Source organism: Stegastes partitus, unplaced genomic scaffold (genome assembly GCF_000690725.1).
Source record: "Stegastes partitus isolate 25-593 unplaced genomic scaffold, Stegastes_partitus-1.0.2 Scaffold169, whole genome shotgun sequence".
Taxonomy (NCBI): Eukaryota; Metazoa; Chordata; class Actinopteri; family Pomacentridae; genus Stegastes; species Stegastes partitus.
Window position 1 is genome coordinate 9,320 of NW_007577900.1, and position 27,944 is coordinate 37,263.

General features: G+C 39.1%; 1 protein-coding gene across 2 annotated transcripts; it reads right to left on the reverse strand.

The window, feature by feature from the left end:
* Positions 1 to 1,535: 1,535 nt before the first annotated feature.
* On the reverse strand, positions 1,536 to 27,917 carry LOC103355820 (ligand-dependent corepressor-like). 2 transcript variants are annotated; one of them, XM_008279737.1, is made up of 7 exons: positions 27,807 to 27,917; positions 19,477 to 19,542; positions 18,474 to 18,553; positions 17,960 to 18,092; positions 17,296 to 17,619; positions 17,089 to 17,185; positions 1,536 to 8,118 (listed from the first exon to the last, which is right to left on the reverse strand). In XM_008279737.1, the coding sequence occupies exons 1-7, from the start codon at positions 27,901 to 27,903 to the stop codon at positions 3,471 to 3,473; spliced, it is 5,445 nt and encodes a 1,814-aa protein (XP_008277959.1). In that variant the 5' UTR covers positions 27,904 to 27,917; the 3' UTR covers positions 1,536 to 3,470. The 2 variants fall into 2 exon arrangements, with proteins under 2 accessions (XP_008277959.1, XP_008277960.1); XM_008279738.1 differs by lacking the exon at positions 1,536 to 8,118 and adding an exon at positions 8,285 to 14,962.
* Between the last annotated feature and the right edge of the window lie 27 nt (positions 27,918 to 27,944).

The window sequence follows — 27,944 nt, forward strand, 5'->3', positions numbered from 1 at the left end:
GGAAAAGAAAAGCTGCAGCTCGCTCTATCCAAGAGAAGACAGACGGCCAGACTTTGAAAATCCCTGCTTTAGCTAGAAAAATGGAAGCTTGGAGGGTTGCTGAATAGAGAAGCAAAGTATTATTTACAGTTTATCCAAAAATCTGAGCTCTTGCCTGGGAAAACTACAGATTATTTACTAAAGGTGGGGTGGTTAAGTGTTGACTTTGTAAGGTGCACATGCCACAGATCTGATTTTTCCTATTATTTTTTAAACTCATGAAATAGAAAAATGATTGTTTGTCTCCATGTGCCAGCCCTGTGAATGACTGTTGGCTTTTCCAGGATGTACCCTGCATGTCAGCCAATGTCAGCTGGGACACACGCCAGTCCACCTATTTAAAGGATAAGCAGGTGTACTTGATGGATGACATAAAAAGCTAATTTTTTTAACAGGGTGTTTGCTGCAGTGGTTGTATTTACTCCGGTTCATTCCAAAAAAAACAAAGCATGTAATTAGTAAAGGGTTGCCTGAACTGTACAATATAAACAGAGTGAAATACTTGTACTCACCCTGGGATCTAAGCTGCCAAACAGCCCAGGGAAGCCGCTGTGTTGCTGCCCTTTAACAGAAGAGGGGCGGTTAACCATAATGTAGACAGACACTTTCACTGGGTCATTGAACAGTCATTGCTTCAAGTGGAAAACACTCCTCACTTCGTAGTTTAACAGCTCAGTGTATTTTTTTCCAAGAGATGCTGCTGCTGAGGTCCTCACCGTGGACTCCTGCACCGTCTGTGATGCAGAGAAACCCCTGGTGAGGGTCAGTCAAGATGCTCTCGTGATTTTGGCCCAGTTCGGTATAACACCTTTATTAAATTTAAGTGAATGAGCTTTAATCCTCTGTTGTCTCTCCAGCTTCAGTTGGAAAGAGAACGTTTGCAATGTCACAAATAAGGTGAATGAATCATCACATCACACTGGTTTCAATGAGAGGTTGTTCATTCACCCTGTTTTCTGCAGGGACCGAGGAGACAGAGGCCAACTGTTTACCAATCTGTCCCACAGTGGGAGCTTCCTGCGGCGATCAGGACTCTGGCCCGTGAAGCCAGATGGCAGGTCATGGCAGGTCCCTGTCATGAGAAATGGCATCATTGGCTACATGAAGGCATTTCACAAGGCTGGCAGATTTGCCACGAAGGAACAGTCCTTCAGGAAAACCAGTGGCACAACTGCCCGGCTCTCATAAAGGGAGGCAAATATTTGCGTGGCAGCTCATAAAAGGGTCATTATGCAGCAAATTAGGTTCTTATCAGATGGTGGAAAATTAAACAAAATAGCGCCGCTTTACGCAGTGATTGGCAGGTGAGAAATCATTGTTTGAGCTTCTGTCTTAAGCTTTCCTCTTTTAATTATGTAGAAACAAATGCACAGGACAAAAGTGCATGCCCCTGTAAGAACCCTTTTTAGGATATGGATCCATCTCCAATTTCAACTGTGTCTGCTTAAAGAACATTAAAACAGTGGGATTTTAAAAAAAAGTCAAGAAACCAAACATAAAATTCAAACATCTTTATATCAACTCCAGCAAAAATACAAACTTCTTAACATAAAGATGTATCATTCTCGGGATTACCACAAATAAAGCAGGTATTTCTTTCTAATATACAAAATCAAAATATTTAAATAGCAACTGTAAAGAATAAACATGTTCAAGTCTGGTATTTGGTGGGCTGTTTTAGATTTGCTATATTCAATAGCCTAAATGGAGTTCTTAAATAACAATAAAAACACGGTGGACCTGGTTTGCATGTACAGATGGTTTACCCCGTTAAGGTAAATGACCATAATTAAAAAAAATAACACTGTGCTAAAATGGTATTTTTCCTTTGACAATACACTAACGCACGTTACTACTGTGGAAGTCAACAAACTTCACATTATGAGAACTTCTGCCTGACAGTCAGTGACAAAAAACAAAAACAAAAAAAAAAAACAGAGTAAAACCCCAATTCACTGTATACACAACTCAGAGGTCTGACTAGACTACCCCAAAAAATCATATCCAGCTTGTGAATTAATACGGGAAGGAATTATCACGCTTTAACGAACCAATAATGGGTAAAAGGCCGTGAACTTCATTTTATATTTCCCAATCAAATATACATCATTTTCAGGCCTTTGCTCTGAGGCATTATTGTTGGCAAACAACCAGAGTCATCTCAGGTTTTTCTAGAACAGCACTAAATGTGCAAACACAATTTTGGAGAGGTTTGGTATTGTTAAAGATCAGGGGTATAAATATAATGCTGGGTTTTGCGGCTGAACTGGAAGAGTTACTGAAACTGTCCCCACATTAACTAGATGTAACATGCAGAAGCAGGTAAAATACTCAAAGTCACCATTTTGAGCAGATAACAAAGGGTGCAATGGTCAGAACTGACTGCAGAGGTACACAGGGATGAAACCTGACCCCAAACAACACAAAAAAAAAACAAAAAAAACAATACAAACATTTTTTTTCAAGACACATACAGAGCACGTATGTCTGTTTTAACAATTCAGACTTCAACATCTAATACGACTATAATAAGAACAATTTTATGTTAATGCTCTGGGAAAATGGGCATAAAAATAAACCTGTCAGCTTGGAGTAAGTCAGAAATTCTGAATGCCTCAGTCAACATAAGAATTTGCAGATGACGCACGAGGCACAGACTGTGTGAACGGAAAGAGTTTGCACGCACTCCGTGAAGCAAATGAATGTTGACTGCCTCTCCTGGAATTGAAAGCTGTTCTAACTAGAGGACAGGAGTTTTCACATTTAGCGACACATTCTATTACATTACGTTTCATAAATAAGGCACCTGGTCACAACAGTCACATATTCACAATGTTGTGATTGGAAGACAGGCTGGAGATACAAAATGTCGACTTACTGTCCGTAAAAATTGTATTCAAAGCTCCCTTCTCATATTAAGCTCTCTGAACAGTAAACGCAGTGCATGCTATCATCTAAAACAAGAATTATATACAAAATGGCCCAAAAAAAAAAAGGAAACAAAAGGATGGTAAATGAACTGAATGTCACCTTGATAACTGTATCTCATGTTTGTCATCCCGACTTCTAAAATGAGGTTTGATAGGCTATTGTTATCTCCAGCCGTGTCGTAGAGTGCTGAAACATAAAGCCAAACAGCAACTACAACTGCTAGACATCATGAAGGACTTGTCTGTAGTCCCTGAACACAGAACAAATGCCGAGCTAATAAACCATCACATTTGCGTTGTCACACTGAAGCTTTAACGAAAGCATAAATGAATTTCAAAATCTGTTCCTTCGTATATTTGCCTACTGAAAAAGGTATTCTCTGATGAGTTATGTGAGTGTACAAAATAGATACATTTGGTCCTTCTGAGTAAATTCCAGATATGAGAAAATGAAAAAAAAAAAAAAGAAAAATCTATCTGTCTCTCTCTTGCAGGTCCGTGTTATTTCGAGAGTGATGTCCTGGTACGCTTTGCTGGGGTCTCTAAAAGCTCCTGAGCTCTCTTGGTTGCCAATTTTCTAGCACTGCGTGGCAAAGAGGATGCCTGACTTCTCTTTGCAGGGGACTTTAAAGCCCCGCTTCTGGTCAGTGTAGGTTCATCAGCTTTCTTGGCTGACTTTGGAGATGCATTCTGTGCTGTCATGGACTTTGTGGCCCTCTTAGGAGCTTGACTGGGGGTCCTACTCGAAGGGACTGCTGCCTCCATTTTTCGCTGAGATCTTGTTAGTACCTGGTCAGGTGAGGTTGGAACCTTGACATTCGCGCTCTGCTGTGAGGTTTCAACAGCATTCTCGGTACCTTTGATTTCAGCACCTGTACTTTGCGATGATTCCTTAGTTTGCATTTTTGCAGAAGTCACTTTATTCGCTGCAGGTTTTTCCACCTCTGGCTTTTCTGCTTCCATGTGTTTTTTATTGTTACTTCTAGACGTGTCGACAGGGTGAGGCTCAGATGTTTTCGGAGATCCTAGTCGTTGAGAACATCTCTTTGGCAGTTCTTTTTTTGTTGCATCTCTTGAAGCCTTGCTACTGCTCTGAGCCTTGACTGCCCTCGCTTGAACATTTTGCTTTGCAGACTTTTTCCCAGCCAATATTTTCCTTCTTTCCATTTTTGCTGCAGACTCTTTGATTTGTTTACTGACAGGTAAGGCTGATTTCTGTGCCTTCAGAGAAGGCCTCAGATTAGACTTAGCGGCAGACTTTGTTGTTTTCAGTCTTTTCATTTTGTTGGTTTTTAAGATTTTTGAGGCCTTTTTCAGTCTGACTGTGGTTTGCTGGACTTGCATCTTTCCTCGAATATTAGAATATTTCCTCAAGATCCTTGCACTAGCTGGATTCTTTGATTTTCCAGAGGATTTCTGGGATTCACCTATCTGTGCAGAGGCTTTGGCAGAGGAGTACGACTTAGTCAAAGTCTGAGTGGTACAGAGAAGTTCTCTCTCTTTCCCTTTGACTGCATTTGACTCTTGCTCCAGTGCTTTAGCGATTAGCTTCTGACTCTTGGGGTTGCTCTTTACAGGAGAGGCGATGGCAAACTTTTTTAAATGTTTCTTTAAGCGCTCTGCCTGTAGGCTTGGAAACACCCCCTGAGAGGTCCCTGATGCACTCGATGAGCTGTGGAAGCACAGCTGAGTTTCTGACGGAAGACGAGTATTTACCTTCTTGACAATGACAAGGGACTTTGTTTCTGTTGATTCAAGGAACCAGCGGCAGATACTGGTGAGATTAAAACCTTTCATAAAAAGCATTTGAACTGGTGAGTATTTCTGGTGCTCTGACGACTTTGGTTTACGTGCCCTGCGTTTACTTTTCCATATAGCTGCCTGTCTGTCTGCTTTGTTTTTGTATTTTGTGGCTGGCTGGCCTTCTTTGTCCATTTGCACCCAGCCTTTTTGCATTTTATCATACTTAACATTCAGATTTGTAATCAGGTGTTGGCTTTCTTCTCCAGCCAGAGTCTCAAGGAATTTGCTAGCCGTTTGTTTTGGGGGGTCATGTCTGGTTGTAATGAGAGGGACTTGTGAGCTGTGGGGCACAGATGATAACACTGCCGGGGGCCTCACCTGAGCTTTAGTTATCCTTTCTGGCATAATTCGGACATTAGAAGCTACATCACTTTGTCTTGCAGGAAGAGCACTGGTTGAAGGTGCTGCCAATCTTTGTGACCTCAAAGCTAATTTCTTGTTGTCTACTGGTTCAGTCTTACTGCTTTCACTCCTTAAAGGCATTCTGGTGGGTCTGTCTGACATGGAAGAACTTCCATCATCTCCACTTGCAGATCTGTCCTCTAAAGATGCTGCGTTCGGCTTCTGCATCAAAGCCACATCACTTGCTTCAGCCTCCTTCCGGAGAACCCGTTTACTTCTCAATGGCATAATCTGTGTTTGCATTTCAGTCTTTTCAGGACTTTGACTTTCTAATAAACTCGATACCTCGCTGTCAAGTTGCTGCTTTTCACTTTTACAATCATCTGCTACAGCCTTGGCTGATCTTAGTTTTTGTTTGGCCTGCAATCTTTTTTCTTCTTCACTTTTTTGCGTTTCTTCACTCTCTACTGGCTGAGTATTTTCACTGTTAAAGTCCATAGTTTCTGGGATTATGTTCTGTTGGGACTGCTCAGAGGCTGTGGGTTCGGATGGCTCGACTAGAGGGGACGTAGTAACAGGAAGTGGATGAGGAGAAGGGAGGGAGGGTAGCTGCTCTGTAGATGGAAGATCAAGGGTAGTTGTAGGTTTTGGAGATGAAATGTCAGTGACAGCATTTGAAGTGGGCATTGACACTGGAGTTTCAGGTGGCTTCTGTCTGGTTGATCGAAGCTGCCGTTTGGGTTCAGTGCTTTGAGGGTCACTAGGCTGATCAGAGTTCAGAGACAAATTATCTTGATCTTTCTGAACTCTCTTTTGTTTCTGAGTTTGTTTAGTCCTGGAGGGAAGTTTAGAGTTTGGGCTTGATGAGGTGTCAGAAGATGGTTCTGGCACAGGACTAGTGTCAACTGATTTTACAGGTGTGCGTGTTTCAGGTGGAGGTTCTTCCAATTTTTTGTTTTCACTGGTTGAATCAATAGTTGAATCAATAAAACTATTGTTTGGTACATTCTGACTAGATTTTGCAGGACTTTTACTAGGTGATGTGGGGTTACTTGCTCTACGACGCAGACTTCTGTCAGAAGCCGATATGGGTCTACCATTAACGTAGCCCACTATCGTGGTTTCTGTTTTACTCGGCCACTTTGAAGGTGGAATTTTGGTACCTTTTTTCCTTCGACAAGCTGGTAATTCCACAAGTGTTTCAAGTGTCTTCGAGGACACATCGTCATCCTTATCATTATCAGCTTCTGTCTCCAAAGACGTAACACTGTCGACTACTCCAGATATTTTAATTTCTGTCTCTTTCCCCTTTTGCTCCTCTGCTGAACTTGTCGTATTTTCCTCTTCTGTCATTTCAAAGTTGTCATAGTGTATCTGTGCTTCCGGTTGGAGTTCCTGAGGTTGCTCATCTTGCTTTTCATCCCTTTTATCTTCCTTTATCTCTTCATCAACTTGGTTCACTGGTGATGGGGTGCGACTCTGCCGGAGAACAGGTTCATTGCTGTGCGGTTTATCTGTTGAAAGCTGGGGTTCAGCTTCGTCTATGCTAATATTCTCCAATGGCTCCACAATTGTTTCAGTGACTATTTGCTGGGTACTTTCTTGAGACTCTGGCTCACTATCTTTTACGGTTTCAAATGGAGTTTGAGCGACAACTTCTTCACTTTCCATTGTCATCCCTGAATCTGCAATTTCATCTTGTTCTACGTCTGTGTTCACAACACTATCTCTGTTTTCTGGTGGGCACTTTAATGGAGATGAAGGAGCAGATTGCCCCTTGTTCTGACACTGATCTGTCTGACTAGTTTCAACTACAACATCTGCTTTACTCGCTGCTATCTCTACTATGTCTCCTGTTCCTGGGATCACACTCCCATCTGACTCCTCTGCGGGCATTTGTTGATTCATTGTCTCCCTGCAAGGTCCAGCAAAAGGCATATCCACAGGTGGTACACCTTCAGGCCTTGAAAGTATTTGTTTTGGGGTGACCAGTGTCATCAGCTCTGGCATTGGATTAGGACAGTTGCCCCTCCCAGCCAATGTACGAACAGTTTTTAACTCCCAGATATCGTCTGAATACATGTGTCCTCTGGTGCTTTTTCTGGCATTGCGTCGTGGGAGCATGCTGCGCTGTTGTTCTTTAAAACACTCCGTAATTGGTTTGTCAATAAAAACAATGTCACAGTGGCCAAAGTCAGGGTCAACCAATGACCTACAAGCAGAATCTCTGGTCCGGGGATCAAAGGATGCCTTGATGGTCTTCCTGGCAGTCCGCGCAGAGTCCGAAGGAATGGTCATGTGGACTGGAAACAGATTTGCTGGTGTATCTTTGGCATGCCCGAGAGTCTCTCTCTGCCTGTGATGTGTGTGACTAGCCTGATTGTGTCTTTTTACAGAGGAGCTGAGTCGAGCACTATGAGTCTCTGTCCTGCTGGATGAATTTGAGTTACCCTGTCTGTCCTCCAAAGTGTCAGTGTGAGAAGAAAGCACACATGACAACTTCTTACCAGCAGCAGCGTTGCTGGTCATGATTTTCATCTTAAGAGGTGCGTGATCACCGTGACGGTTGTTATCTGCATCCACCGAATTAGCAGTGAGAGAGGCCAAAGCCAGGCTACTCGCTGACCCAGGACTGCGAAGATCCAGAGCAGGGCCAGCAGTTACAGATGTTTTGAGCGACACGGCATTCTCTGGAACATTTCTCACTGTACAGCTGCTTGGGATCGAGTGGGCCATATCCTGGACTTCTGACTTAGGAGTGGATTCACGGGGAAATTTTAGCTCAGGCCGTGATTTCTCAGGGGTAGTTTCCTGAAGGACAGAGGTAGAGTTAGAGGCTTTCTGTGTATGGGAGGATCCAAGTGCTTTGACCTCCGTCTGTAGAAAACCTATGGCATCTACTATCTGTCTCTGATGGTGCGGGCATAGTTTGGCCATGAACTGTTCCAATGTAGATGTGGACTGCAGGTCTTTTGCCTTTGCAACACGGAGGTCTGGAGACTCACTAAAGAGAAAAGAAGAACAAAATATATGTCAGTGCACATCAACAGGAAGCAATATTGATTCATACTGATATGTGATCTGGAGAAAAAAATGCCAGCTGACTCTCAGTGCCTAACTAAAAATGTGGATCTAAATGTTTGTGCAAAATAATCAATATAACACATTTATGACAATGTTTATAGTTGCATATTTATTAGAAGAATAAGTGATTTTTAAAAGTGAATCATTCATCCAGTGAACTTGACCAATTACATTATTACAGCTACTACATTTTTCTTTGTTGCACAGGTGCTTTTTTTCTTTTTTACAGTATACACCAAGAAAAAATTATACATGCACAAGACATTTAGTAATGGTACTCACTTCGATTAAAACAAGTCAAACACATTAATCACTTGAAATAGCAAATACATTAGGGGCAAGTATTGAGTACATCAGTTTTGTCAAGTTCTCATGTTGAGTTTCTTAATGACTAGTGCAAAGGGTGACATTTAGATACAAGTGCTCAACAACTTAAGACAAACTATCCAGTAAAAGAAAAATCAAGCATCACTAAAGATATACAAAATCATCATTATTAATACGCATGAGGTTTTCGTTGTGCCAATACAAGTTTCATACAGTTAGCTGTACGAATAGTTGGGGCATATTTATTTTTTCAGTATTTTTTTTGGCTGAATATGCATCAGTGTGGCAGGTCTATGACTAAATTCTCTAATGACTTTGGAGGACATATATCACATTATGCCCCCCCAAAAATTCAGTAAGTATGAAATGTTTATCTTCAAGTCCTTCCCAAGCTGCACTGTAGTCTTTTAAAAAGAGATTTTAAAAAATGAAACCATAAATGAATTCATTCCTGAGGTGACATGTCACAAGGCTAAGTTAAATATTGAAAAGATAAATTGCTTTTCACACAGCATATACCGCAGCACAAGAGGTGCTGGCAACTGCAAGATAAACAGTCAGAAATAAAATTGATGGTCTGTTGACCAGTGTGTTTAAAAAGAGGAGAACTACAAAGTAATACAATACCTATATAACCTTTAATATAAATGCAAATACATTGCCAAATGTCATTCTATTAATGTTTTTATGTTGTAATGCTGAAATCTGTAATGTTGCCTTTTTTACGTTTGAGCTACAGCAACAATAGTGGATTAACTAGTGTTAATATTATTATAGAGCCTCCAATCTGTTTTGGCTTCCAGCAATATAAAAAGGAGGCAAAGTGAAATTTCATGGATCAAGTTGGTAACTTACGTGTGAAACTTGAAACTGTAAAAGTTTCAGGTGGTTTTAGTGTCAGTATATTCCAATAGAGGAATGGCCAAAACAATATAAGCATTTAGATTTTAAAATATTTAAAATACAGATTTCAGCTTTTTATTTTTTTATTACAATAGTCTCAAAAAAGTGGGAGGCCTAAAAGCTGTAAAGCATCAGCAGCAAGTGAGAAGACTACAATGACTTTTGTTAACATGCAGAGGTGCAGTTTTGGGGTGTTTCACTAAACAGTTTTTTGTTTTTTTCCTATTTAATCTATGCTGCTTGAGGCACTAACCTGGAAAGAAAGTTGTGAATTAAATACCCCATTGGTCAACATTATACCTGCACTGAGGTTATATTGACATTCATTATGTAACAGTATAAAATGAATATGACAGTGAAAAGATGTACTAAGGGTTGTTTTTGTTTGTTTTTTTTGGCTCTGAACGCAAAGTGATTTGTACAGCATGCCAAAATATCTCAACTGTTACTTTTAGAGATTTAAAAATAAGTTTTAGAGATTAAAAAAATAACATTTGCTGGAACTAGAACCTGACCAAGTTTTTTGCTAAGCTAATTAACATATCCCTGCTTGCAAGGTCTAAGGAGTAAAGTGGAGTACCTGAATAAGTAGTGGTAAGTGTTTCATCCCTGAGAGTTTTGCTCTCTGTTTCACTTAGCATTGCAGTAAGGAACTGACACAAAATACATGCCTTTTTCTTCCAGTGAAAGTAAATACCCAAGCTAACAAGCACAAGCAAACCAAATTACAACTGAGTTTCACTATATTTCACAAGCACACAAATGCGGATGCATTAACTCATCCACAATAGTCTTATACTATACATCTGGGACATAAATAATCTGGCAATTACGAACTACAATACGAGGGCATTTTATCTTACATATTTAGTGAATCATTAACCAGATTTTGAACTGGTTTAGTAATATTTCTGTGTCACAGTAAATATACTTAATACATCGATGACTGAACAGCTAACACACCAACACTCCAGTATTTGTTTTCAATAAAACATCCTCAAAGAGAAACTTTACAACCCACTCCCCAATGATGCACATGATTTAGTCCAATCATGCAAAATACACCCAGTGTCATCATTTATATACTGTGTTAAACCATATATACAAAGACTGAACGTATTTTCATGGACAGGGGTACTCTGTAGCTCTTTTAAGAGCCATATCATATGCAGTTGCAAAAAAAAAAAAAGACTTTGGTCCTCATATATTATATTTACCAAGCAAAGGATAACCAACTTGTGTCAGAATAAGGTAGGACAGTCTTAAATCTTTCCTTCTCACATCTATCATATAAGACATCTAAATATACCTTTTATGCATTATAAACTCTTGATGTTGTACTGTATTAAAGCTGTTTACATTCATGGTTACTTAAGTGATAATAAAACTATTAATTATCAATATTGATTAATAAATACTGCATTAACAAAATAACTCCAAATATATTATCAGTTTAAGAAGGTATCTAACAAAGGGGAAATTCTTTCCCAACTGTAGGAACAAAACAGTTCCTCCGAAGCAGGACACCATCAAAAAAACATGTGTCACAACAAAACAACAAACCGCTCCATCCCCATCCCAAAGAGGAAACAACAGAAATGAGAAAAACATTAAATAGAGCAGGGTGCAATTAAATACATAGGATACACTGCAATATTTACATATGGTTGAACTTTGATATTTTCTGCTGTCTTACACTTGATTTATGACCATTCTTTTTGTAAGTTACTCTCCTTCACTCAAAAAATCTTACAGTAAACTGTGTGTTGTGTGCATGAGAAATTGCTACATAAAACAGCTATGAGAACAGTAGACTGTGATATGGGTTTTCCAGATGAGGTAGTCAACCATCAGATTTGCTACAATAGAAGGTGAGGACACAAAGACATGATTCACCCTTCAATACACCCAAAGCGCTTCTTTGTCTATATATTATTTAAAGATACATTAGAAAATAAAGTGTGACTTGAGTAATGCTGGATGATTGTCAATGCAAGAACAATATAATTAATGACAGTGAATCCGTGACACGATTTCATGTAATATTCAATGAAGCAACAGCTTCAAGCTATTCTAATATTTTGTGAATAAATTATAAGCCATTTAGAGTGGTTGATCAGTTACAAACAATCACACTTTTTACGTTTATATTGAGAGAAAATGAAAACTATATATTTAAAAAAAACCTAACTAACTAAAAAGTCCCTGCATTTAGAGCAAGAGGTGGCAGTATACAAACAGAGAATAACAGAAGCCCAACAGGTTGGTCAGTAAGTTTCCCATCGAACATGCGGTTGTCTTATTGTTACAGTGTTACTAATACACAAGTGTGCAAGTCCCTGAACTGTATGTTGCTGCTGAACCAATTCTCACTTTAACATGTTTACAATCCAGACAATTTCATGTACTTTTTAATTGCTAATATCTGAGTTAACTGCTTGGAGTTAAAAATTTCCTCAATCAAAACATCCATGTTTAAGCAACACTACATTTGAAAGGCTGCAAGATTTGCAAAAACATCATTACCAAGATTTGCTAGAGCTTTGTGTCAACCTGATAAAAGAATAATGGGGCATGAGCCCATATTCTGAAGAGACCTGAGGTAAAAGTGATAATGCACAATGAGGTGTCCCGTTAGAGCAACAATGGACTAGGCTGAGTCAAAAATCAGGCAAAAATTCAATGAAAATGGGAACATGCCTTCTGTATTCAATCTGAAGGACCAAGACCCAAAATTAGTATACATTTTTAAGAAATGGCATCAGCCTGAGCTTTGGTGTATATCTCAAAATGGTTTCAAGATGAGAATGTTTATGGTTTGTTTCTTTTTCCCTTCCCAACTAAAAACCAGTTTTAGAGGTCAGCAATCAACTTTAAATCATTATCCATGCAGTATTACAAAGTGACAAAAATACATGTAAGTCTGGCCTTGTCTCTAACTGCACCCGCAAATCAAACCCATTAATGGTCAATCAAATATAACTAGACTCTTCAATGCAAAACAGCCTGACGTAATACTTTACATTCAATAATTCAAGCCAATGAAACAAAACAATTTTCACTGAATTTTTGCCTTGAGAAATAGGCGGTGTGTGTGTGTGTATTGAGGCATGATTGTAACCAGGTTAGCTAATTCAGCTAGCTAACGAATGTTAACAAGCTACAACAAAGTATTATCCTCAAAAAAAACCAAACAAACAAAAAAAACAGAGGATGACCAAAAGAGACAATTCTTCATCACATGCAGCAGGCATGTACGTATGTGTGTGTATTCTACATATGTATAGAAGTACAATGTTTTTGTATTTTGATGACGAGAAAAAAATAAGTAAAAGTTCTACTTTTGTGTCGCATCCCAGAGATAGTATATGAAATCAGAAAAATATGAGCCCTAAATCCTAAATCACATAGAACTGAAATGCTCTGAAGGCTTACATGAGCACTGAAATGCTACCGACAACCACTTAAGGTAGGTTGTGAAGACATCTGAGAGTAGGACACGCACACTTGTCAGTAAGACATCCTGAAATGTTACCTCAAAAGGCTTATTTGGGTATAGATGCTATCTTTCCCCGTTAGAGGTGACTTATATGAGGCAATGATTTAGCTGAGCATATCTGTAGCTGAGGTATATTTATATGTATACAGTAATGCATTATTTGATAGAGATATTTTCTTTGACTGACAAGTACTGCAGCCCAATCTGAACTTATCCTGAGTGCAGTGAAGGCAATGAACAAAAACTATTACCAATCATACAGCAGAGAAAAACATACCAAAAAAAAAAAAAAAAACGTAGGTGGGAAAAAACTGTCATGCTCGTGAAGATAACTGAGACTGAACAGGAGAGTGAAATTCAGGGCGACAGACTATGCCATTCCAACAGACTAGAATAATAAATAAATATTTTTGTTATACAATAGTGTTTTGACATAATAAATATTTTAGTGTGTGGACATACTGTTAAATGTCCTGTGGAGTCACACAAGTGCATTTGCAAAACAATGACAGTGGCTTGTATGGTCCTCCATAAACATGATGCATGGATAGATATTAAATATGCTTCCTTGCAGGGCCTGCACACTCAGATATTCAACTGTAGGTTCACCCTGAGCGTATGACCAGTACTGCGAGGAGACACTGAGGGGCGCCACATCCTTGGGCAAGCATTTGGCTCTGTGCGTAAAAGATACACGTATAGAGCATCAAATTATTATTTTTAAAGCGCAACCTAATCAAACAAAGTGAAATTAGTTTAAAATTTGAGTATAGAAAAAATTCTTAAACAGCAAGCATGCCTTCTAGGCACAATATGTATTGCATGAAGACATCTGAGTGTTTAAGATAGATGCCCATACACATACATATTAATTTACTAATGACTAAAGCGGGGAGTTAAAATTACATAACTTAACTATTAGGGATTTATGGACAACCAAGTCCGCTATTACCACTGTCTGGCAAATGCAATGGTTAAAAAGTACATAATTGTTAGTATGTAATGGATGTATTACTCATTTGATGAAAGGTTTTCATCCTGGAAATCAGTCCCACTCTCATCAGCACTCTCTTTTTTCTCAGAGACAATGTGCTGGGAGTTTTGGATTTCTTCTGTTTTGGGGGACTTTGAAACACCCTGTTCCTCCACCTGGCTTATCAGCTTCATTTTCTTTTTAGGGGGATGTTTCAAGGTCCCCAGACGCTCTTTAACTTTGTATTCCAGGGTGCTGTGTGGAATGCCATAGACTGATTGGGCTTTAGATACACTCATTTTCCCACCCATCACCACCACAATAGCCTCTTCCAGTAGCTCCGTGTTGTACTGTCGATACCGCCCCCGTTTCTTCCTTGGTTGCTTGTTAGCTAGGTCAGACTCTGAATCCATAGGATAGTTTGCCCCCAAGGCTTGGCGGTCAGCAGAGAAAGGCCAATATTCCTTCTCCAAACCTGAGCTATTAAATCCTCCGCTCTTTTTCTGGAACTGTTTGGGCAGAATGGAAGAAAGCTTCTTTCTCAGACCGTTCTCACAAAGTGAGCCTGAATATTCGGTAGAAATGGAATCCCAAGCTGGTTCGGTTCCTGTGGCCAAAACTCGCACCTGGGGAATCTTGAGGTCAAAAGATGATGAATGAGAAAGGGAAAAGCTGGAATCCCTGCAGGCCTCCTGGAGGCTTCCTTTCTCGTAGGCAAGTGACTTTGTCAAAAGTCCGGCAGCTTCCAACAACCTGGGTATGTCTTTAAGGTGCTCACTAGCTTCATTGCTGGTTTTGAGTTTGAGTAGGGCCCCAATATGAGTTTTCGAATTCCAGGAAGCAGGCGCATCTCTGAAAAGGTCACTGGGGCTGGAGTTGCGGTTATGGCTGGGAGGTGACTCTGGGTCGCTCTCCAGATCGGCCTCCTCTTTGATGTGGAGCGAGTATGCAAGAGGCGAGGAAGGCTTATAACAGGTGGAGTGGCCGAAATTCTCCCTCCTCCTCCCATCCTGTAGGCTCCTCATAAACAGCCCGACTTGTCCGTCCGCTCTCAAGGATCGCCTGATTGGATGGAAGGAAATTGGGTGTGAGCAGAGCTTGCACAGTGCCCTTTTCTCTTTTCTAAAGGAGGATGGGTTGGGGAGGGGAGGATGTTGGCCACTCCTTTATTATATGACCTTGCTTTGGTAACATCACTATCTTTATGAACAACTGACTGTGTGAATGTGCGTGTGACTTTTAAGAACAAAAAAGGCTCAAGTTTGACAATTTTTTATTAGCTTGCTTTGATAATTGTTTACAAATTTTGCATTGACATAAGAAAAAAAGAAACAAAAAAGAAAGGGCATAGAAACAATGAAAGTAAAAGCAAAGAAAAGGCACTTATTGGAATACAAAGTCTTAGTATTCCTGAGGCTCAAAAAGCACAGCCAGGAGGAGGGGTGATTTGTCATTGCAGTAAGGGAACTTTGCATGTGAATGTTAAGCAGGGCACAATAACTATGCCATACAAAATGACTAATGCAAATAAGGCTTTTGGCATTTTGTGTGTGACGTTACCACTGAACAAGCGCAGCAATAAAAGAGTAAGCCAGCAGAGGGTTGTTGTGTGTGTCAAACTATCAAACCCAAAACCTAACTGACCAACTTGAGTCACCAAAAAAATGCACAGTTCATTGGCAACTAGTAGTTTGATCAAAATCACATTTTTAAAAATGATTTAGTTCAAAGGCATAACACTTTTCCCCTAAATTATGAGTCATCTCCACTGCATGGGGGAATAATTTTCTCATGTCAACTAATATGCCTGCATCAATAGCTTCACATTTAAAAAATGTCTTGTCTCTTCCCCTTAGGGCCTTATGAGCTTAGTACGGGTTTTGACTACCTCATTGCTCCATATATCTTAAATGTAGAGAGTTTTTATATAGACAACGGCAACTTTTAGCATGCTGAGGACAGTGTAGACAAAAAGCAGAGGCAGGTCTACTCTGCTAAGACTAGATCCTATCAATTCTTCAAGTACTTCAAGCAGTAGCAAGTGAGAATGTAAAGCCACTGGTGCTTAGTTATTAAAAAAAATAAAAAAGTAATTAGAAATATGTTTAAATCCAGATGAGTAGAAAAGTATCAGGAGTCTTTGCTTTCAAAGAAAATTTAACATTACCCAACTACAAAAACAACAACAAAAAAAATCCTATTTAAATACAGGTATTGTCCTAAGTCTTTGATTTATTTTAAAAAATAAATAAATTGACAATTTTACTACGGTGAAGAAAATCAATACAGGAATACAATCCTAAAAAAAGGGCTTTTGTATTTTCTAATATTTGGTATCAGTGACCACACGCATTATATTATTATAAGCATAATAATAGGTGTCCAGGCAATGCTTACAAATTGGTATTAAAAACAACTAAATGCAATCCATTCTAACTTTACTTGTAATGTAGCAGTTTCCTCAACTGCAAAAAGTTTGTGCAGGGTTGTTAATCCTCAAAAAGCAGTTTCAAGTGGTATTATCTAACCGGGAATCTGCTACAGTAGTCTATGGGTAATTGTTCTGACAAAAGGTGGGCATTATGGATTACTCACCTTGCAAATAGGTGCAAAAATATTAGCAAGTCCTGTAGTAAATCATCATCACCATCAGGACAGCCAATTTCTGGCCCGAAATTAATGAACAGGAACCAAGAACAAGGCCATGATAATGGAATAATTTGAAGCCACAATATTTCATAAACTAACAAGATGCTGCCTATTTAGTCCCTAGCTGATATTACCAGTGACCTGTCAGACCAAAAACAAGGAGCAGGCAGCTGGAATAGCTTAAAACTAATAAGTTATTCACTTTGAAGGGCAGCATTTTAGAAACTGCATTCCCTAAGATGAGTGGGACTTCTATAAGCAGATTCAAGTAGTGGAAGCACTTGGGAGAGGTTTCCCTTGGTTGCATTTTCAATGTTTCTCTGCATCAGAAAAAAAAATGATAGCACAACCCTGTTTGTTGTCATTGATCTCCAATTTCAGGACTCAAATTTCAGGCCTCAGCTGATGCTAGTACAAACACCCTGTACACCAAATCTTTTGAAATTCATTTTGGTGGTTGTAAACTACAACATAAAAAAACATGAAAAAAACATTACTGCTTAAGGACTGGAGACTAAACAGAAATAAATGGTTCTTACCCCTTCAGCATGGTTGTGGCTGGAGAAAGGCTGGGACTATGGACAGGCAGGCTGCTGCTGTAGCGATTCTTTTTGAGCGACAAATCAAGGACTCCATCTAAAAAAAAAAAGGCAGGAAAAACTCCATTCACATTCAATGTTAGTTCAGCCTGGCCTATAACCAGTGCACTTGTTCAGTAACTCTGCTACAGATGATTTTCACACTACCTTGTTCACTGGGCTCAGCCAGGGGCTTCTTGATTGTGAGGTCAAGAGGAGCATCCTGGTCAGCCATGAGGAGTTTGCTTAGGACGGGGTTCTGGTTGTGTGCTGGCCCAGCCAGAGTGGCAGCGGGGCTGGTAGGTGGAGGAGGAGCCCCTGAGAGCAAGGGTGGGGCTGGCAGGCTTTGGTCAGAGTGAGGCTGGGAATCTGAGCGACTGTCCTGAGGGGGGCTGGTTTTTGAGGTATATTCGGCAGCAAACTGTCTGATCATTCTCTGAAGAATCTCTCGAGCCACTACTGGAATGTGTGGGTCTGAGAAATTTGGCACATCTGAAAGGAGAAACATATGGAGGTCAAATATGTTCAGTCTGCATTCCTTTACTGAGCCATAAGTGATTAGTCAACATGCCACCAAACACACCAACTACATTCTGAGAATATTTTTCAGAGTAAAATCTTGGTCCTTTGTGGTTTTATTGGTGCTGTAAGAGCTGTAGTTGTAGCAATTGAAGCTAATGTGCAAAACATAAGCATTCCAAAATGTAAAATCATACTAAGCGTTCGATTACACCAACTTGTCTGCAGACAGGTTTTCTTATACAAAGCTCATTAGTGTCATAACATAGCAAAATACTGACACCCACCTCATCACTGAGGCAGTAAAACTCACCTTTTCTGCAGAGGACTGCATTGAGAAATTCCTCGGCTTGTTTCTCTAATCTGCTGATCGTGATCTGGTCTTTTAACAAGAGGGGTTTGGGTGTATCTTCAAGTCCCTCCTTGTTTAATCCAATCAAGTGTTCCTATCAAATTGAAAAGTGTTAAATCAGTGACCTTTAAACTTTAACAGGACACATACATACTTAAAAACACATTTTTTTATTGTTAGATGAGTGATTTGATCAAACAATGACTTATTCTACTTAGAAACCATGAGAGCACAGGAATCTTTAATGCACTTCTAACATTTATTTTATTGTCTGCTAAATCCAAATCTATAAAGAGTCTGGATTTTATCACACATCCTATGCTCTTTAGCTAAAGCGACAGTTTAAAAAGCATAAAAGCTACAAAACAACACAATTTAGCAAGACAGCTTCAAGTTTTTCCACCTACAACTGAATGAAAACTAATGGTCAAAATATGAATGACACAAAGGAACAGAGGGGAAAAAATCTACTTACTTTTACTTTGTCTCTTCTCAAACAGCAGAACAGACAGTTTTCATCGAATGACCAATCAGACACTGCTATAGGTTCAAAGTCTGTCGACACAAAACAAATGAGAGACAAAGAAAATCAGTTGTGTGACAAAATGTTTGTCCTTGATTTTTTTCTGAACTACTAAGCAATCAGTATTTAACTTTGTAACTTCAACCGTTTTTATTGCAGAACTAAGTTTATGTATACTTTAAACAGACTTGACAAAATGACAGCATTACTAATAATAAATATAGTACAGAAATATTTAAGAATGTGTTCTTTTAATGTCTGACTGACCTTCACACAGTACATTTTGTTTTAAAACTGTCTCTGTATTATCACCAACACAGTGACCATACTGTCTAGACACAAGTAGAATGCAATCATAAATAATGTCTCTTTTGAAACCGACAGTGTCTCATATTCAATTTGAATTTTTTTTCAGTTCCCAACTCAATAACAAGGCTCTCGAGAGAAATCTATGAATGAAATGAAGGAGTGGGCCATAATGAAAGAGATTTGAATTGTTTTAGTGAGACTGGCCAAATCAAGAATGCATTAATACATTTCAACAGAATTTACAAAAGGAACTGCTATTGTTGCTATTGTCTACTTAGACTCACTTAAAATTTCATGAAAACACCAATAATGCTTACTGTTGTCTCACCGACAGCTACGTTTACATCATTGAAAGAAAAAAAGAAAGAATATAAAGTCTTGAGAGCACAGTAGACTTGTACACTGGCCCCACGCCATCCAAAACACCAACTCTGTAGCAGCACAAGCCATCTTCTCTTCTGCAGTTAGTGAGGCTGTCTTGTCTTGACTGAATGTGCAGGGGTACCAGATGGTACAATGGAGCAGCATTGTCATAATAAGCAGATAACAGATTACACTGAAACCACAACACATTCATTCATGTCATGTGTACACTGGTATGATCATGGCCACTATTGTGATAAATTAAATGGTCTAAGATACTCACCTTTAAATAATTTGAGGTCTTCTACCAGCTCTTCGCCAAAGAGACCTTCGAGAATACTCTCAAAACCTGAGAAAAAGGACATAAAATCTAATAAATATGCAGTTTTTAGTAATGATCATTCAGTGACAAGCTCAACATATACCTTCTGAACTCAGATTTGTTCATATTTACTTCTCATTAGGGCTTGGAGCTGAAGCCAAAAGCAGCAACACAGAGATTCAAAATGAATCACTGTTTAAAGGCAACCTTTTTTGCCCGAGGGCCCAAATTAATTTGGTGTATTCAAGAAAAAAAAATTAGTTTGGGACTCGTCTACTGTACATCACTGAGATTTCCTGTAATGATGTCTTAGCCATATACCCAGATTTGTCTTTGCTTTTCCATTTCAACTTGACAACCGCTGTAAGCAACCCTTTGCTTCTGTTAAAACACACATTATAAGCTTTCACCCCAGGTTTTTACTTCAACAGTAAATACATGCACTCCATCCTCCTGTTGCCAAGCAACTAAAGCACCTACAGAGTTGGGAGTGACTGTATGTTGCAACATGAAAAAGAAAAAACAGCCAGTATCAAGATTGCAAGGTACTGGTGTCAAAGTATCCTATACAATGTTGGAGATCAGGAATTCAAACAGAACCTGATTCTCACAGTTCATTAAATAACAGTTTACAGTGGAGGAAAACTAGCTGCAATTGCCAAATATTCTACATCCCATACGCAGGTTGAGGAAATATTTTATGCATAACTAATGTGATGGTGGTATCCTACAGTCTCAGCTGTTTGAAAGATATGGTGCGTTATGCTGCATAAGACTTCACTTAACAGTGCATTAACACAATATGCAATGTGTGCTTACTGCCGCAGGGTCAGAATAACCAATCCAAAACAACTACATGCGTTAAATCAAGCACTAAAGAGGTCAAAGAGAACATCTGTCTACTGAACTGGATTTTAAATGAGAGTGCACTTTTCTAAATGTGTCAGCCACTGAAAGGCCAAAAGTAACGACTCACACCATCACATTAAAGCATATAAACATTAGATAGACGGTTCCTAAAAACCTGCATGAAGCCCATATCTACAGAAGCATTGAAAATTACATTTATTAGGCCTATACAAAAAATATGACAAGTGAAATTAGCCAAATTATTTGAATTGGTCATCTAACTACAAATCATAACAAATGCTACACTGCATCTTCACAGATGAGCAGAGAAAGTAGTGAGAAAATTATCAACCCTTACCATCCACTCTCTTCCAAAACTCACAGTGAATTCAATAAAAGCTGTCATCTGTTAAAATGCCTCACTCTGCTTCCCTACAAATTCCCACCCACTTTTCAGCAGCCAAACATAAAGAGAGGGAGGGGGGCGAAGTGGTGAAGCACAGCCTTGCCTATAGCTGCAGCGTGAGTCTGTTTCTGGGTTAGTGCACAGGACTTCAGCTGAAGCTATCCAATCCTATTTCTGAAATATTTCAGAGGCACGGGTAGAAAAGTAGGTCATCCACTTTCGTTTGACAGAGCAGCGCCATGACATCAAACTACTCTTCAGGAATTCAGTTTAGGGCATTTAAAAATGTGTCATACTGTAAACCATGACTTTGAGGCAATATTACACTTTCCTACTGGCAGAGGACAGTGTGTTATAGTGGCTGATGAAAAGAACCTTTACACGCAAGCCTCTTTAAAACCCAACCATTTTGGAACCAGCAACGTAACTTAAGAAGAGCAAGCTGTGTACATGTGCTAACGATAAAATATTGATAGCGTGTAGAATTGTAATGTAAGCTCTAAAAAATAAATGAGCATATAAAAAACTGAATAATGGCCAAAGTTAAAATGCCCAATAAATAATGTTTATTTTTTATTTTTTTAAAACACCAACAAGCTACTGCATTGTGTGCACTGCACTTTGTTACAATTAACATTGTGTAGAAATAATACCAATGTTCAGCTTTAAAGGTGTATTTCCTGTCTGAAGGAACATTCACCAATTAATGACACTGACAAGGGAATTAGGCCATCATTGAGCGGCGGCTGCTGTTACACATATCTGGTTTGCTATATGGTGATCAGATAGCCTCCAGATACAATAATAAGCACAGGTACATGATGGAGAAAAAAAAAAAAAAAAAGAGTATTGCATAACACCTACCCATTAATATTAAAACTTAACAAGGACTAATAAAAAGACATTGATGATAAAGATATATTGTTAATGAATGAAACGAAAAATATTTTATTTATCCCAGAAGGGAAATTCAATGGGGGTAGCAATATTCATCTATTGTAAAATCCACACCTTCCTGCTTTTTTACTGTATTTCCAGCTATAGAGTAAAGCTTGTCAGTCATGTCAGTCATGTACATGTATCTGAGGAGAATAACGATCAAGGAAAGCTAATAATGCTATTTAAAACCCTTGTTGGCTTGGTTTCCTCTTTACTTCAAGCACATACTGCAGCTTGCCTTGCGGCAATGTAGAGCTGAGTGAAGGCACAGATTAAGTCTAACAGAGGTATACTGACCTGAAAAATAAAACAAATTTTGTTCTGGAGATTTTCTTTAACTAAATACAATTATTCAAAATACATGTGGCCCTTTTGATCATGAAATAGGGAATTATTACAAAATAAAGGAAGATGGCTAAATTTATCTAGCATTGCTGAAGCGGACGATAAATTCAAAACATAACTTACAACCATATTGTTTAAGGGCAGTATGAAAAAAATATGTACCATCCAGCGTTGTTACCACAACACTAATATGACTAAGGACCATTATGAAGACATTTTTGAAGTGTATTTTGAATAATGAAAAAATACACTTCGGCCAGAATTTTACGAAGTAATTATTCTACAGATAACATACTATGTACGTAAAGTAGCAAAGAGGACTGCGATAATACAGATATGCCCCTGAGAAACCTTCTCAGGGGCATATCTGCCAGCGAATAGCTTTCAATCAAGGTCTTCCATATGGGACACCTGCTGACAGGAGAGAAATTCCTCTTGGGCAAGTGAGATTTACTGACATACTTGCACTTACATTTCAGCCTAAAATAAGGTTTACATTTGACTTTTGTGAAACCACAAGGAACTCTTTCATAACTTGGCAAATAACTTCAATTAAATATGAACCACAAACCTCAACCATGAAACTTTCTAGGTCTTTCATGGAGCTTATGTATGCTCATAGTGAGCAACAACCCTGTCCAATCTGCCTTAGCCTTCTTCTGACCTACATCTCTAGCCAATCAGAGACTGAAAGATTTGGAGTGTGTGACACCCTTGTCCTTCCCACCAGCACTTAGAAAGAGAAATCCCACAGATCTGGGATCAGCTTCCTAAATCCTAACCTTAACCTATGCTGTACATCACTGTGAATTAAACATAATGCGTGATAAAACCCTCTTTACTGCTTATTTCTAGCACTATGTTGATCGGTAGTGTAGCCAAAGGGTTAGTTTTCTTTTTTGAGCCTATGCACAAAATCAATAAGCAACCACTTTGTAATTTTGTCCGGTGCACTGCAAGAACATGACACCATACATGTTGGTTCCAATGTGTTTGATTAGGATAAAATTGAAACTGACACAATTATGTGATTCAGAAAATATTCATAAATACCAATTTTAAATTAATAAACATGACTTTTTCTGTGGCAGTGCTTTGAGCACCATGACTGTCGATACTATGTAAAATCACTGAGCTGTTAGATAATCCAATGCCAAGTGATAGCAGGAAGATATAAAGAATGACATTCCAGAAGTAGTTTCTTCTCACATTATATTTTCAGTGAAATCTTGCCTTCCATGACAACATCGATGTTGTTGTTCAACATTCACACAGAAGAATGTATCCAGATAATCTAATAATGCTATAGGGTTGTTGAGCGGTCTTGGGTTACGAATATGTCAACTGTTCAACTTCATCAAATACACGATACTACAGTACACAAGCCTCAACGCCATTTTTTTATTTGAAAGATACCAACCAAAGTGCCAAAATAGCAGTGCAAACATATTTAGAGTGCCATGCTCACGGCAAAACACTACACCACAGGTCAAAAATTTGGCCTAAACAACCACAAATTGTCCATGTTTTCCAGTTTATGACAAGTATATTACCTTTACTAAAACAAATAAAGCCTGTATCCCTTGTAGGCAGCAGGAAGACGATGAGTATAGAACACCTTATTATTATTATTATTATTATTATTATTACAAGGAAGAGGAACTTGGGTAAGAGTTCCAACTATGTCTGTTTACCCATTTCTGAATAACTCATTCCATGAGCTTACATATCACAATAAAACACGTTTGGAACCTAACAAAATGGTAACATACAACATGGGAAACCATTGCTCTTTCCAATGGATGACCCACCCTTTCCCTCTGCCGCTCTAGTGCTAACAGTGTTCAGTGCTGCATCAACCCCCACTAAACCCATCCCCCACTCAACTACTGTACATGGACTATCTCTGAAGGAGTGACCACAAGCTTAGAGAACAGTAGCTTTCCTGGGAACTGTAGTCAAAATAAAAGTCGTCAAAGCTGGCAATTATAGCCACAACTCTCAGGCAAGAGAAAAAGATCATCAATACATTTTTTTACTCTTTTAAGACTGCATTATGTTTTCAAATTATATGTTGAGATTGTGATGCTCATGAGAGCATAATTTTGTATGATGAGGGTCACTGATCTCCCTGAGCAATGCTCTTTGAAGATGTAAGATGGGCCTGAGGGCTAAAGGATGAGTGCAGAGATGGCAAAGTTGCACAAATTAGTTGAGCTGCCACATATGTCATACAACACAGAGTCCAAGCCTAATGTCAGGCTATCTACAAAAACATTACTGTTGACTAATATGCTATCCACAGACAGCACCTACAGTAGGTCACCAGATGAGCATAGACATTACATGGACATGAGCAAAGCATTGCTTGAAGTCTGATTGGCTACTCCAAATCTTGTTCATTACGAGCAATATAGAGTTGTTGGATCATGCCTATAGAGCAAGCAATGAGGTGGCAGCGTTGAGAAACATCTACAGTATAAGAAAAAACCTTCCATGAATACTTAATGTGATATGATGCAAACTGACAGTCAAATGGTGTAATGCTGCACAAAGCATAACTTTGAATAACAAATATGAGACCACCATGATTTTAGACAAATATGGAAAAAGAGAGTGCATGCACACACAAATGCTCAAGCGAACGCACAGACACACACATTCAAAGACAGTCATTAAAGCCATTGGTCTTGTCTTGTAAAATGCCAACAGAAATCAGCCAGCTCTTTTCGCAAATTAGGAAAATGTAGGCCAAAAGCCCAACAGAGGGGGTATGCTGGAGCAGAAATGGGCCATGCAAAAGTTGAAGTATAAACAAGACAATCTGCCTGATGTCAATATTTTCTTGTTATATGTTTGAGCAAATACTCACCCACATGTCAAACACAAATACAAATAACTTAAATTCCAGGCATTTTCGAATGTTAGCTGGTGCTGTTCCAGTCCAAATTTTCCAAAATCCAGACACAAGACATTTTCAGCCACACAGTTTGCATCTGGGGGCTAAAGAGCCATAAACACATGTATGGTCAAACATACAGACAATTGTTGCCGCTGTTCTATGGGACAATTGCGCTTGTCTCTGCCCTGCAGTTTTACTGCTCACATTAAATACACAAAGACAAAATGTCCATTTCAGTAGGGTGGTGGTGGCGTGCAGCCTTCTCCACCAAAAAGCCAAACAGAAGTATGTCCTTGTTGTCGTGGACAGAATATGCCATTCTACAGCCAGCAGACTGATGCTGTTGTCATGTACTCTGCAGCCTTACAATTATAGCCCAAACACAAGGACATTTGTCAATCATAAAGGGGGAACTGACTAACGGGACAATCCTGGGTCTACAGCTAGTGACCGGTCAGAAAGCTATTATTCTCTCTCCATTTTCTTTTCAATGACAAGCACCCATCCCACCTTGCATTGTAGCCTTTTTAGCTGGAAGAAGTTTGTTTAGTCAGGAAACTATGTTAAACAGCTGATGCCAAGTGCCAACAATCATCAGTGTAGTCAGTAGTTACAGTCCTACTAATGTGAGAAAGAATGTAAAGTCCATTAAAATATGGTGCCTAAAACATCATAAGTAACTCTTGACATAAATTTGGGTAAACTAGTCTGTAATTGATAGCCATATACGACTGACTAACCGCGTTAGCTGGCACATATGTGATGTTTTTTCTGCACTTGTTATTTAAAACAATAAAATCAGACTAACACACTCCAAATGCAGCAAGAGCTTTAAACTTTAACCATGTCACACCACAAATATCCTAAATGTCAGGAAAACTTCAGACTTTACTTTTTGTGCACACACATAGTGCGTGTCTTTCATATACATTGTACATCTCAATACAATCTATACACAGTAGCTACTTAATGTGAAACTGATGCAATGTGACATTTTGAGATCAGCAGCATGAGAAGTAGTGTTCTGGGTTTTAAAATAGTCTGTGCCCCACAATTTAAATGCTGTTTTAAAATCTGTTTAACATTCTGCCAAAAGTCACAAGGAAAAACACTGCATATATTCATGTCTAGGCATTAAAATTTAAATTATATTGCATAAAATATCAACCAGACCCTTGGACCAACAAATTTATGTGTGTGATTTTGGTCCTCGTGACAAGTTCCTTTCTATCCAGTCATTTGCAGACAGCGCTGTTATATGAAAACAATGACTTAATGGAGTGTGCTGTGCCTTTTTAAGGCAATACAGGAAACAATCCATGTAATAATACTTAAATAATACGATATGTCCCAATCTAACAGATAAAGGTGAAAAGAACCTCTAATTTGAATTATGACTAAACCAATACAAGCTAATTTTAGAATAAACATTGAGTTCACTAAGCAACTCTCTGCTCCTTCTTTGCGTGATCAGTCTGACTGTGATGGTGCAAAATGTCCATACTGGCTGTTGCTATGTTACTGAGTCACACGGAGAAGGCTGGGAAGACATGGATTTAAAAATGACCCCTCCCTCTTCTTCAAACCTCTCTGTCAAACTGCGTTAAACTACTAAAGCCATCTATTATTGTGTGCAGAACACGATAATTAGATGGTGAAAGAAAAACGTATCACAGGACCTTCATATCGCCTGTGGAGGTCTATATAAACAACCAACACATTTAATACTTATGCGTCTTAATCATCTGCTACTTGTGAAGAAGGTTAAATGATCAGTTTTTCATTTTGGGTGTATTTGCACAGCACTATTCACAGGCCTCATTATGCTTCTTAAGTAGTGCATTGTTAAAAGCCTATTCTCATGTTTGATTTTAGAAGAATAAAGGTGGCAACTGCGACAACATCATACAAACCAGGACCAAATGGCAAATTATGTCTCCTTGCCATCCATTAGGAGTAACACTACATTGTTTATACTAAATGGTATGTTCAGCTGAAGAATATTAATTCTAGATAGCACATTTACTTCAGCACAGACCTACGAGGAAAAACGTGAGACATACATAAACTGACTTAAATTCTCTTTAATTGAGTTGTTGTTGCAGTCATGCTAGTACTTTTGTGCTTTTAGCCAAATGATAGCATGTTAAGGAGGTATTGTGTTTACCACGTTAGCCACACACTGTAAGAAAAATACAGATTAGCATCAACTCCCACGCTCGTACACGTAGAGCAACAAGCTTTGAGTCAACAAATGTTGTTTTTTTTAGCCACATACGTCAGAGAAGTTTTAGTGGTGTATCGTCGAAAAAAAGGTAACTCGCCCAGCAGTGGGGTCTCTGCCACTTCCTCAATGCAGCAACGCGCGTCCACGGGTGGTAATTTGAGACAAGCAAGTGAGCTAAATGTTAAGTGAAAACATCACCTCTCAGCTATATGTCGCCCTCCCCCATCCAAAATACAGTATCACGCGGGAGCGCGCATTCAGCAAACGGGCTGCTTTCGGCCGACGCGTCGCCCAGTGACACTCCCTTTAAAACAAGCACGGTGCCCTTTAAACAAACTAACGTTACGCCAGCAGACACATTAAAGTCCCCAGTTGAGGCTCAAGAACGGTTAAAAAAAATAGCGAGGAGACCCAATAAGTGGTGCAACACGGCCACAAACTACAACATATAACTAACTGCTCGGGTTGGCTGTCGTGAGAAGGAAACAGTTGAGGACAAAAAAGTCGCTCGGAGATGCCCCGAGTGAGTGCGGTAATAGATGGGTATTTACGCCGATAAAGGTCACACAGAAGCGAATTTCAGCTCGCAAAATTGTACAGTGTGTAATTGGCATTATCCTTACCTACACAGTGAATGAGTTTGTGTCGCCACGAGTCAAGTTCCTGCCGAAAGCCGCGCCTGTCGATTGTGCATTGCTGCCTCCTGCACAGACTCGCCATTTTCTATCGCTCTGTGGCGGGCACCAGCACGGGAAGAGGAA